At 23.9% G+C, this 14,567-nt stretch overlaps 1 protein-coding gene across 1 annotated transcript in view; it reads right to left on the bottom strand.

The window, feature by feature from the left end:
• Positions 1-1,565: 1,565 nt before the first annotated feature.
• LOC129609566 (5'-3' exoribonuclease 2 homolog) overlaps positions 1,566-14,567 on the bottom strand; it is a 31,753-nt gene continuing 18,751 nt past the window's right edge. The window contains exon 9 of the mRNA XM_055521554.1: positions 1,566-2,090. Within this exon, the coding sequence (XP_055377529.1) occupies positions 1,657-2,090 (434 nt within the window). The 3' untranslated portion in view covers positions 1,566-1,656. The remainder of the gene's footprint in view (positions 2,091-14,567) is intronic.

Below are 14,567 nucleotides of genomic sequence, written 5' to 3'. Positions count from 1 at the left end.
TTTATACACGAATATTTTTATTACATTTAATTTAATGTTGTCGATAAAAAAAAACTTTAAGTACTATTCATTATAAATTTTGAAATTTTATTCCATGAAATTAATAAGTAAACACTACAAAGATATTGCAGCAGTGTTCCTGGCAATATAATCAAAAAGTAATCACGAAATTTCTCAACAATAGCTTAACATTCCGACAATGCTTAGTAAAAATTCGCAACACAAAATTTTATTTTGCTTTCATTATTTTTTCAAATTTTCATATCTAAACTTTCTTTTTTTTTTTAATTAATAATAGCATTATTCAAAAAAACAATAACGTTAATTAAAAAACAAATTGTAAATTCAGCCATTTAAACCAAAATAAAAATATTTAATATGTACAAATTTAACATATTGCCATAAAATTCAATAATAGGCCATCGCAACATAATTATTGAAATATTATAGCAACACCGCAGCAATATTTTTATACAACGTGAAATTATAAACTAATTCCAAGTTTTTTTAATTTTTAAGTTTTCAAAAAAAAAAATTCATTTGATTTGGTATAAAAAGTCTGTCAGAAAATCATTTGCCGAAAAATAAGACTCACATAATTTGTCAATATTAAAAATTTTGCAGAACTGATAAAACATTACAATACCTACAAGAGTATACATAGGGGGATTTCGTTTATTCAGCTCTAGAATAGTTCTAGCTTGTAACACGTTTGAAAATTCGCGCTACATACACTAAAAATATAGATCGTTTGGAAATTACTGGCTGCAATAAAGTGCTTTCGAAAATTCAATCTTTAATAAAGAAATGTCAGAAATGTAGCGCAGACTTCTAATTTAAATTTTGTCGCTGCCTCCTGAAACTTCATTTTTATTTCAAATTTTAAATTCAAAAAAATTTTAAATTTTAAAATGACAGATTCAGATATTGAAGGATTATTAAAGTAAGTTTTCTTTAAGTCTTCAAATCTTGTTAAAATTTCCATATTTTGCAGTGAATTGGAGGGCGAAAAGTATTGCGATACTATTTCATAAACAATGTCATTTCTGTTATTTTCTAACGAATGATTATTTAGAAGTTTCAGAATTTGTAGTAAATGAAAAGAACTTAGCTGAAGTTTTCGCATACTGTTTACCGCTGCGGCTTAGAAATTTTAGTTCTAATGTAGGACTTTCAGCGTAGTGTGCATAAACGAAAACCCCCATATTATACTTAATAGAAATTTGGTATAAATTTGAAATGAACGTTGCGTGTAATTGATCCATAACATTATAATTTCTTGATTTAATAAAATTGGGAAAGGACTAAATAAACTACAACTTACTTGATATTTTATTTGTTAAATAATGATGATAAAATAGTATACAAAGAATATTATTAAAAAGCCAAAGAATTTGGTTTCATTTATTTCACAATTGAATATGTACTGAATAATAAAAATTAAAAGTTTCTTCTTTTTAAAATCAAAAAAAAAAAAAAAAAATTAAAAACTACGATAATTACAACTCAATTATGATAATATAAAATCTTTGCACTTTTTTTTCTGTTCTTTTTTTTGTTGTTGATACTTTGATTTGTAAATTATTACATACATGTTTGTCTGATTTTTTTTTTTATATAAATATATATATTAATATTTATATAATTATAAGACGCTTAATATCTTCTTCTGTTTTCATATGAACCATAATTTCCTGATCCACCACGATTTTGATTTTGATTAAAATTACCAAAATTTCCAGATCCGCCTCTTGAATTTTGATTGAAATTACGATTATTTCCAGAATCATATTGTGAATTTGGATTTTGTCTTCTATATTCACCATATGTTGATGGCTGTTGTGATCTATTATTATTGTTGTTGTTGTTACCAGATTTATTTGCACCACCTTGTACCCACATACCACTACTGCCAGCATTATTATTATTATTATTGTTATTATGGTTATTACCATAACCAGTATTTGCAGTATTTGAATTATTACTATTATTTCTGTTATTGTTACCATAATTATTACCATAATTATTAGTTGCTGGATTATAGTTGTTTCTTCCACCCTGTTGGTAACCATAATTATTTGATCGATAATCTAAAAGTATAATAAAAAAAAAAGGAATTAAAATGTTAAACAAATACAAAAACAAAAATTCATATTATATGTATGTATAAAAAAAAAAATTAAAAAGGAAAAAAAATAAACAAAACATAAAATAAAGAAATGCTAATGGCCTAAATGGAATTCTAGGATTTAATTTAGAGGTTTTTCCGTAACAAAAAACAAAGGCCAAGATTTTTTCTTGTAATTTTTTTTTATTATTTTATTTTTATACCTTTGTTATGTATGTTTGTTTCATTTCTTTATTCTCATTTTTATTTTTCATATATGTATATGTATGTATGTACCGCTATTGTAAAAGAGAAATAACTTGCCTTTTGTTATTACACAAATTTTCCAAGAAAATGCATTTCTTTAACATTAGATATTTTAGAGGCACTTAAACTCACCTCACCTATATACATACATAAGCGTTACAATTCATAAAACAATGAAAAAAAAAAAATTCTTAGCACAATATGCTACAATATATACTATATACACACCTGTATAAAGGTATGACGTACACAATTCAAATACCGTTCATATTGTATGCATAACTTTAATGTATTGTTATATATATGTATGTATATATATATACGTATGTACTGCAACATTATAGAGCCACTTTGCGCTTTAACAAAACCCATATATAAACAAAAACGAAATCTTGCAACAATTCTCACAGTGTTTTTGACAAAAAAAAAAAAAAAAAAATAATAATAAATAAAATAAAAAGTCCTTTATCCACAATTTTTTTTTTTTTTTTTTTTGCATATAAATAATTATAAGAGGAAAAAGCAGAAAAAAAATTAAATAAAATGATGGAAAAAACAAAAAAAAACCGTAAAGATTCAAAGAGGCGGCAAAAAAATCACATATTCAAATAGCTCTCGAGGTTCGTATACATACATACATACAAACAGCTGAAGGTTTTCAAAAAACAAAAAAAAAGGAAAATAAAAGGAAAACAAGTAATATAGGAATAAAGAGAAATAACGGTGGAGCATAGCATTATAGGTTCGAAGTGGCTCACAAAAAAAAATATTATGCATATTAATACATTATATATGTATGTATGTATGTATGATTATGTGAAATGCCTATGTTTCTATTTGCATATAATTCGAATGTGTATACATAAATTATTATAATTTCCCATAATATTTATGTATACATATAAATGTAAATAGGTATTTGAATTGCACGGAAAAGTGAATGTGTAATAAAACAAAAATGCAGTGAAAAAACTGCACGCCATCCATCCTTTACAGTTATAATTTTAATTTTATACATTAAATTTTTCATTTTTTCTATTTTAACTTTTTTCCTTTATTTTTTTTTTTTTGTTATTTTTCTTTATTCTTTCTTTTAATTCTTCACATTATGTCCACATCGATCGGTTATGTTGCAAGAAGGTGCAAAAATTTTCATCATTCCACCCTCATTCACATCAGAGCTCTTGCATAGAATTAACTAAATTTGCAATTTTTTTTTTTTTGTAATCAGCGTTTTGTTTCTTATATTTTTTTTGTTTTGCTTTTTTTTTGTAGCAGGGAATGAACTGTGCAAGTATGTATGTATTAAAGTAAGAAATTTTCATAACGTTTCAATGCCTTGTATGGCTATTTAATTGTTTTCAATTCGAGATTTAAATACAAAATGATTGTTTCGAATAATTTAAAATTTTTCGAAATTCGGAATTAATTTTGAATCAATAACCGAACATTTAAGTTTTTAGTATAGAGTTATACTTCAGTTTTGTAAATCATTGGATTAACTATTCGCAGTCACCCGCCCATCATATAGTTTTTCCTCTATTTCTGGGGATATTCTTCGTTTCTCTATTTCTAAGGGCATATTTATTTTAGATTTTAAGTAATTCTTAATGTAATGGTTATTGCACTGGACCTTCAGCAGAAGGGTCTCGGGTTCAAAGCCCGATTTTAATAGTGACTTGACTGGTCACTATTCAATATTAATATTATATTCAATATTATATAGCTTTATATACATTACATATAAAAAAAGTAAAAAAAAAAATTAATATTAATAATTGCCATATTTTAATATAATTCAATATTAAAAATAACAGCAAAATAAAATAGTAAATATCAATAACCTTAAATATTTGATATAAAACTACGGTAGGCTCGTCACCTACCTGGTAAGCTCAATGACGTAAGAAACTGGTGCTCACGGTTATGATTTCTTAAAATTTTAAAGATTTAATCGGAAATAGTAATGTTCATTTAATTTAATATGAATTCAATTTCATTAAAATGTTTACAAAGTTTTCATTTTGTAATTAAACTTTAAATTTCAAAGTTGTTTTCCCGAAAATCCGGGCTTTAGAAATTATCCGGAGCAAGCATTCAACCGGTGCAATTATTATAATTTTACTAGTTTACATTTACAAGACTCTACTAAAGAAATTATAAACAAAAAAAGTATTATTTTTACTACATTATTTGTTCGAAAATTATATTACATATAATATTTCGAAAGTGGGAAATATATGGCGGCACATTCATTCATACATATATACACACACATAAGATATTTTTACATCACAGGTGTTAACAACCCATTTCATATTTCAGAATTAAAGACAATTTCTTCTTACAACTAGTAGCAAAATAATGGCAGACACGAAAATGAATTCCAAGGCAAAAACATTAAAATCCGTTTTTCTTGTAAAACTGGATTAGAGTCGAAGCTAAAACCAAACTACACTCGAAAAACCAAGTCTTTAGTAAAAAAAAAATAGATAAAAATGAAAAAAAAAATAAATTTGCTAAAAAAATGTTTTTACAAAAAACTCAGTAATTAAAATAACGAAAAGCAATAGTAAAAGATTTTTTGGTAAATCTTGAACAAATTTTTTAGCAATAATGACAAACATATTTGGTTAAGTTATTCTCAATTGAACCAAATAATAATATTTTGGCAAAATTTTATAATTTTTTATTGTCGGTAAAGATTTATTGTCGCACTAAAGTAATTATTTATCAATTTTTAATTTTGGTAAAAATTTAATGATTTTGTAATTTTTGCTATGTTTTTGTTTTTTTTTGTTTCTATTTCTAGTGAATTTAACAGTATAATTGTTAAATATTACATAAAAATATTCTTTGTATTTAAAACTTACAAAACTAATTGAGGTTTATATTTAAGTGACGTTGAAGTCTATATATAATTGCTGACAAATACTCGACATCAGAAGGTCCCGGGTTAAAATCTGCTTTGGGGAGGTAAATTTTAAAAATATAATTATATATGTACATATATATAGATATATAAAACAAATAAATACATTTACATTATATTAATAATATGAAAGTTATTAAATATACACATACATACATATATTAATAATTAAATTATATAAAAAATAAGGAGCAGTCCATACTATATGCACAATTTCTTTCCCAAAATATTTATGTAATTTAATTTTTCACTTTATTTATATATATATATATATATATATATATATATATATTAATGTATTAATAATTTAAAAAAAAAACATCTTTATTCTCTTTTCATAAATTTCGATCCTAACAGACATCGAACCCGAGACTTTCTAATTTAACAATATTTACATTTTAAAACACAGTGCAGCAAATTATTAAACTTTTACCAAATGAAAATAATTTACCAATAAAAAAAAAATATCATTTTTACCAAATTTTTTTATTAAAATATAAATTAAATATTAAAATTTGATAGCAATTATATCAACGTATTAGTTTCAAGGAGCCTATAATCAAATCGAGCTTAATTATAACAACCCTGAAAATAAGTCACATGCAGACACAACGGAAATAAGGGCCTCACATCAAATAAAAATGCTGCCTTTCCTATGATTGTAGCTAGATAACATTAAGCTTAGTTTATTTCACCCGATTATTGTATACTATAGCACGTGGAATCTAATCTGATAATGAAAAATTAAATACTGTCATATTATCTTTACAAACAACTACATCATTACAATATTAGGTAGCACATTCTTGTATTAGCCAGAAAAGAACTAAAAAGTTGTTAGCTGACACGAAGCCAAATCAACTATTTCAAGAAATGAAAAGTATAGCAAACATAGTATTGGTATATCGGACAAAATCTTTTGATGAAAAAAATATAATGGTTACCTAGCAGCGCATTTACAGTTACTGCATCATCTGGTAAACCTATGCATATATAGAATGTGACTTAATTACTGATAATGTAATTTTTACTGATATCACAACCATACCGAATGAAATATAAAATTTATACATTGGAATCCAACACCTACCATACACAGTCAATTGCAAATCGAAAAGAATTTTAATTTAACTTCACGATGACCATTAAATCAAGAGTAACTAATTGTTTCATAAATTCAAAATATTACAAGATAGGGTAGAATAAGAGAAATTATACGGCAAGTAGCTACTTAACCAAATTTTTTTAATTGAATTTCAACTCAATTGCATCGTTTCGGTGCAATTTATTTGATTTTTATTTCAAAAAGGTCTCGGATCACTTTTAAAATAAAACATCGATATGCAAATGCAATATTATATCTTGATTTAATGCCGACTTAAACTACTTTGTTATCTGTTAATCACAGATTTTTCTTATATACCCAAATCTAAGGAACTCATAGAAATCATATTCTTGATTAAATAAAAGAGGAACGGAAGTTTTTAATTTACTTTTGTTTTGGATTTTTTTTTTAAGAGAAATAGTATTTTACAAGGCTGTAAAAATCTTAACTATTATCGAAATATAAAAGAGAATTAGAAAATATAGGTACACACATAGGTATGTTTACATTTCCACCTGTCAATGTTTAATCAAAACATAATTAGTTATCAATCAGTAACAAAAAGGAATAGATTGCTCGCAGGTTTTCAATTTTGTTTCTTGTTTTTTTCTCTCATTTTTTAATTGAAAATAAAATTACCTAGATAATAAAACCGCAATTTTTTTTTAATTTCTTTTATTTACCTTTTATTACCGTATATAAAAGGTACAAAGGATTCATTCAAGCAAAAATCCAAATAAGGTTTTTTTTTCTTTCTTTTATTTTATTACCATTATTATTTAATTTTCTAGATTTTTTTTTTCATCTTTCAAGAACATAAAAATTCTTTTGTATTTTTTTTTTGTTTTTTTGTACAAATTGGAATCGTATGTATCTTCTCGTAATTTTTTTTTTCGTTCCATCTTCAAGATATAAGATTCTTTTAATTTACCTGTATTTGGAAATAATTTTTTTCTCTTTTTGTAATTCTACTTTTTCTTTCAAAAAATAATATCGAAAAAAGTAAAAAAAAAAAAAAAAAAACGTTAATGCAACCCACCTTCAACTTCAAGAGAAAAATAAAATGGGAAAAAATATATTCCCTTATTTAGAAGCTCATTATTTGGCACTTGATTCAGGGTGAATGCGTAATAATTACAAATTAAATTCAATTTTTTCTTTTTTTTCATTTCTTCAATTTTTATTATCATTTTTTTTTCGATAAAGATCCTTTTGATGAATCCTTTGAATTCTTTTTTTATTTTTTTTTTTTATTTTTTTTATAAATACATTATTAAAAAGCAAAAGAGAACTTATGATATAGTAAGAAAATCAAATGCATCGTGAATATTTATTAATAACTAACAATAAAATAGAATATAAGAGAAAAAAAAAATGGAGAAAAACTAAAGATTTTCAAATTTTGCTTTATTACTAAAGAGAATTATGCAAGAAAGAAGAAATTGAATGCGCATAGTCCGCTAGTAGATAAAAGTTTAACATTTAAATATGAAATTTTAATAAGTTTCAAAGCTTATGGTAGTCTTGTTCCATTATGTACAATTTACTATACATTCTTACAATGAATTTAGTATTCATTGAAATTAATGAAAATCAATAAAAAAGAGATGTTTAAAGCAAAATTAGTGAGCAGTTAAATTAAAGTTTTGTAAAAAATAGTACTTTTTCCTTGATAAGTGTAAGCTACAACTTCAAGACCTATATATTATTAATAAAGTTGAGTCAAACCAATGGATTGTATTGTAGCACTTTTCCCTTCAACAAGTGAAAATACTTCTTTTAAATACAGTCTATGTACACCTACCACACCATAAAAATTATTTTCATTCATATACGAAACTATTTCTAGGATTGCATATATTTAGGATGAACGATTTATGCAGGCTTTGAAATAAAACAAAAATTAAAGCGTCAAAAATTGAAATTTTACAAATTTCAAGTGGCGATAACTTGAGAGGGGGTGGAGGTGGAAAAAAATTTTCTTCTAACGAAATCAACTATTTATTAGTGTCTAACAGATGTAATTTCAGGCTCCTACAACGTAAGGTGTTGAAGAAAAACGTGATCAAAAATTTGAAAAAACTGACTTTAGATAACGGTACATTTTAGCGGCCATGTTGTTTTTTTAAAATAAAGTATAGTATGCCGCGATAGAGGAAGCCAGGCAATATATTTCTGCGTTTGAAAAATTTAAAAAATGCATATGGTTATACTACAGTAAATAGTTGAAAAATGGCATTTTTATGGTTTTGGGGGGGGTATAACTTTTAGTGGGGGGGAGATAGGTAAAAATTATGTTCTACGAAAATTAGTTTCTAGTAAAGAACCTTGAAGATTTCTATCTTCAAGGGTGTAGAAGTTTTGTAAACAGACACACGGACAGACGGACGGACAGAGTGAAACTAATAAGCACTTTTTTCAAAAAATTTTTTGGAAAAGCGCTAAAAACAATGTTTGGCCTTTATTGAATAAATTTCTTTATTACCATGTAATTTCTTGAAATTTATTATGTATTTTAACTTAAAAGAATAAATTAGTATATTTTTCGGCAATATATCATTTTATATATTTTTTATCACATCTTACAGAACTGATAATTCTGTCAATACCTGATCGGAATTTCTTACAAGAACTTTCTAACTAACTTTCTAACTAAAAACCATTTTTAGAAGTTTTTTTTATAGGCTTAATAACTAAAATTAATTTAAAATATTTAGTGTTATTTTTAATTTTATGCAACACTTTAAGAATATAATCTGTTAAGTATGCTGCTTCATATATTTCGATATTTAAGAGTTTGTACTTCAATCCATTAAAAAATATTAGTTAATTTTAATTAATCTAATGCACTGTTTAAAATTTATTATCACATAAATAATTTACTTTCATCAAAATCCGAGGCATATATTTTACATACATGTTTCGCATAAGATGATTAAAAATTTCAGATATGATTTTTTGATCAATTTCCAGCAAAAAATTTTAGGGGTGGGGGCTGCAAATATAATCGTTTTCGAGCTACAGTCTATTGAAAAAAAAAGTACAAGATTTTTTCTGCACATAAATAAATGCTTATAATTTCGGAATCATGGGACATAGAATAATCATCGGGAGCTGGTTTCACAGGCGATTGATTGCTGTTAATTTTCGGTTTTACAATCAATTTGATATAAGCTAGAATTTTTGAGATAAAGCTCATTAAAGTCAAAATTTTTTGTTTTTTTATTTTATTTAAATACTCGAAATTTCTAGAAATTAAATAAATGTCTAATCAGGTAAATAATAGAAAAATATAACAATTTACTTCTTTTTGAATAACATTTTTAATTTTTAAATTTTTTGCTTTTTTGAAAATTTCCAAAAAAAAAAAATTATGAAAATTTTTGACCTAAAAGGCTAAAACCTAAAAAACAATTACTTCAAAATTGCTTTTTACAAATTATTTTATACATAACTGTGATTTTAAAGTTATGTTGCTAGAAAATTGAAAACAAATTTTTCCAGCACAGAGTTTCACTTCAGGGACGGTAATTTTTCAAAGTGTCATTAGTTTAACGATCATCAATGATGTTAATCACGTCAAACACTTTCGTTTGCAGTCATACTCAATTGAAGCACTCATTTTCAAAAATTGTTTTAACAAAATGCAATGAAGCACAATACATAAACCCAAATAAAGATCAAAACATTGATTAATGATTATAATTTGCGCTGGCAATTAGAATGAGAACTCATAGCCCTAACGTCTAGTGATGGAAATCTACCAAAAAATTACATTAACATTATATATATATGTATAGTTATTATATTTACACTTATACAATATTCGAATTAATAAACAAGCAACAATATTTCTTTTCTTAATATAATTATTAAATTAATCCCAAATTAAGGAAGAAAAATAAAAAATGAAAAAAAAAAAAACACAAAAATTCTGTATACAATCCAGACATTTTTTACATCAACTGTAATACTTTCAATTGTATATTATTGAAAATTGCTGTAGCAAAAAATTATATTTCATCAAGGAAATGAATAAATTTTATGTTGTTGTTTTTTTTTTTTTTGGCTTTCTTATTATTTTTCTACCCAAATAATATAATGAATAGAAAATAATTATTTTCTTATAAATTATGATCTGACCTTTTTGATTTATTTTTGTTTTATATTATAATATTATTTTTTTTTTAATAAGAATAATTAAAATGAAATTATTTTACATAAAATAAAATGTCTGCTTTATTATTATTTCAAAGCACTTAAGTGTGACAACATTTTTATATAATGTTATCCTTTTTTCTCCAATGTTATTTATATGCATTGTATAAAAATCAACACAAAAATATAGGAAGAATTACAGTGAAAAAAATTTATGTTAATAAAATTAAAATTAATTGGAGATTTTTTTTTGTTGTATTTTTTATTTTATTCCATTTTATTTTGTTAATAATAAAAAAAAGCAAGTGAAAAAAAATAGAATAATTTTTAAAAGATTCATTCGCTCATTCGCTTATTCGCTGCCTGCCATAATATTTCAGCTTCCATTCTCCTATAATATTTTGTGTTTTCCAATAGAACATTTTTTTAACAATTTAATTTTTATAGCTATACTGTTATACATTCTTTTATTATTCAAAAATTGTATTTGTTTATTTTATTTAGGACGACTTTGGTCTTCATGTACCTACTTATCTTTAAGTTTTAAATATAATTATAATATAAGATTTTTTCATAAGGTTTTAACTATTTATTTAAAGGCAATTAAAAATATTTTTTTTTCCTATTTTATAATTTACAAAAATATTTATATTGAATAGATAGCAAAGCTTCATTATTTTACAACTAACTAGCCTTTTATTATAGCTAAATAAAAAAATGAAAACTGTTACAAAAGATTTTAAAATTCAAAAGAATTTTGCATAATTATAGGAGACAATCCTTTTAAAAAAAAATCTTTTTTTTTTTGTTTTATAAAATTTTCTTTATTTTTTTTTTCTGGGTTGAAAATTAGCTGTTATAATAAAATAAAAATTGTGAATGAGGCAAATTATGCTTTATAAATAGATACTGTCCATTTAAGAACAAAACAAAAATTGTTATAAGATACAAAATGTATTTATAAAGCAGCAGTGACGAGCAACTTATTAAAGTAAAATTTTTTAGTTAAAATTGTTTCGATTAAATTTACAAATGAAATTTTTGTAATATTTAAAAAAAAATAAGGTTAATAATTGCAATAAATGCAATTTATTTTTTAAGATTTCCAAAATCTCAACATTCAAATATTGTTTACTTTCTCTATATGATCCCGGATATTACGGGACCTGATCTCTATTCATATAGTTGATCTTATGAAAAAGAGTAATTTTCTTTGATTAATTTCATTTGAAATAGAATAAATAACTATTAAAAATCTTTGAATTATTAAAATAAAATCTATTCAGGATTTTATAATTTTTTCTTTGATCTATAGAGATTTACAAAGAATAAATATAGCAATAAAATTATTTTCCTATTAATATAAATGGACATTTTACCGGAATAAAATTTAAAAAGAGTTTATACTTGACTCAATATTATATATTCTTATTATAAGAGTTGTTTGCGTTTGAAAATAACTCAAACTTATTTGTATAATTAAATTTTCATTTATAATTATCTATAGTATATAACTTTGTAATTATTTTTAATACTTTTAATAGTATTAGAAAGGAATCTTTTAATTAAATATTCTGTTATAATTTTAATAAGTAAGTTTCGAATCATGAAATCCCACAAAACAAAATCTAAATACATTTGACTATCATTCTTTCAATTAAACATAACCAATGAGATAAAATCTTTTTGTTTAGGTCTTTTACTAAACCTTTCAATCCAATTACATTAAAATTTAATCCTCATTATTTTGCGATTAAGTTCATCAAAGTGTATGGAGGCAATTCTGTATTTAATATCCTTTAGGCTTTGCATTCAGTTTCAGATTTATAAAATTGAAGAGCAATTATTCAATAAATTTATTCGAAATTGATTTTTTAAAGCATTTTTAAATGTCTCAGTTATAGTTTTAAAACAGCTTCGTCGCCAAAATATGCAGTCTACTATGGTTGTTAGATCATATTCTTTTGGACTATTACATCTGTACCATCATAAAACAATAGTTTATAATTAGGTTAGATTAGATTACGCGGCTCCCTGAAGGATAGACTTAGGCCATCTAGGCCCGTTGTGCCGCCGCCGGACCTAGTATTAATAACGTAACTAATAAATAATAATGTAATTTTAAACACTTAAAATAAATCCCGATAATGACCGCCTACTACTCGTACAAATAAATGTTCATCAACTACAATGAAGAAAAATCAATTTTCCCGTATTATGAGTGTCCACAAACTAAACGTTTATTTATTGAAAGGGGTACGGAAAAACACTAAAATATTTGTTTGTGCTTATGAAGAAAAAAAAAATTGGCATTAAAACATTTCAATTTTAAGGAAAGCAGTGGAAAATAGATTAAAACTATAATAGAAATTAATAATTTATTAACATTTTCCGAGAAATAGTCTTTACTCTACTCGATTTAATTTCTATTAGGGCTTTACATAATCTTTATTTTCAATTAAAATTAAATTTTAGAGAACACAAATCAGATCATTTTAACCATTTAATTATATTTGGTTTATTTTCTTAAAAATATTTAGTAAATTTTACCCATTGATTCGGGTTCAATTTTACTAAACTCCTGTTGAAATATGGTAAACACTCGTGTCATTAAAATAGAATAGATTACAATAGCAATTTCTTTATTGGAATACTTTTAAGCGTATATGATATAAAAAATTCTTTTAAAGTTTACATGTTAATCATAGAAAATTGAAGAAGTTTTTTGATTGAATTGAATGCGAAAATTGAATTGTTTATCGATTTCAAGAAAAAAAAAATCTATAACCTATATATTTTCAAAAAAATCTTAATATTTATAGGCACAATAAAGATGAAGATCCTTATTTCTATTTTTCTTCTTCTTTTTTTTTTTTCTTTCGAAACTTTAATATTTTCTTCTATACACTCATATTTTTATATCTATACTACTACAGTTTAAATTTAATCCTTTCTTTTGTATAATAAAATACACTTAACCAAATTGGAGCGCTAATTTTCGATCTTCTCCATTTTATAAGTGTGTGTATAATACATTTGTATGCACATTCATTGTATACTTCTCTTTTATTATTTGTTTTGTTGTTTTTTTTTTTTTTTGTATTTTTCAAGTTTCAAAAAGGTCTCACTAATTTTCATAACACCAAATGCAACGTATATATAACTTTAAGAGTTTTGCACATATATTTTAATACAAATGCACATACATATACATAAATAGTCATTCAAAAAAGGGAAATTTTAAATGTCGAGAAATGAAATCCACAACGTTTATTGCATTTAAAAAAAAAAAAAATATCATTATTATTACTATATAGAAGAGAAGAACTTAAATAATAAAGAGAAACCCTTATAGGTACTCTAAAAGTTATTTAAAACAATTTTTGTACTGTTTTACTGTTGATATTGTTGTTGTTGCTGTTGTATTTTTTTTACCTTGTTGAATGTTATATTTTTATTATTATTTTTCTTATTTTTATTATTATGATTATTATTATTATTTTTTTTTTTGTTTTTACTCGGAATTTTAAATTGATGACTCCTGCTTGTACTCTTTTCTCTTTTACTCACTCACTCTCTCTTCATTTTTATTATTATAATTTTTTTTTATTTTTGCTATTTTTTAAGAGTAAGAAGCTATAATACAACAAAAACAAAAAAAAAAATCTCTTAACAGCGATAAAAGAATGGTAATCGACCTTTACGCAGAGAGGATACTTCAATACACTTTCCGTGTCTATTAATTTGTTTAGTAAATGACTCCTAAAAGGATCATTCAAAATTAGTTTATAAGAGCATATATGATGAATATTATGATGAATGTATATGTATATGCATATTATATACTTGAATATTATTTATATATGTATTTTATATTATTTAAACAATAGAAAGGATCTCATACGCAAAAACTAAATACCGAGAATTTTAAATAACAGCTACTACATGTATATATAATTTATATAATATAAAAACAAATAAAATGTGCAACATTGAAC

This window comes from Condylostylus longicornis, unplaced genomic scaffold, assembly GCF_029603195.1.
Source record: "Condylostylus longicornis isolate FDR11 unplaced genomic scaffold, ASM2960319v2 ptg000040l, whole genome shotgun sequence".
Lineage (NCBI taxonomy): Eukaryota > Metazoa > Arthropoda > Insecta > Diptera > Dolichopodidae > Condylostylus > Condylostylus longicornis.
The sequence above is the reverse complement of the archived record's forward strand: the minus strand, read 5'-3'. Positions and strand labels throughout refer to the sequence as shown.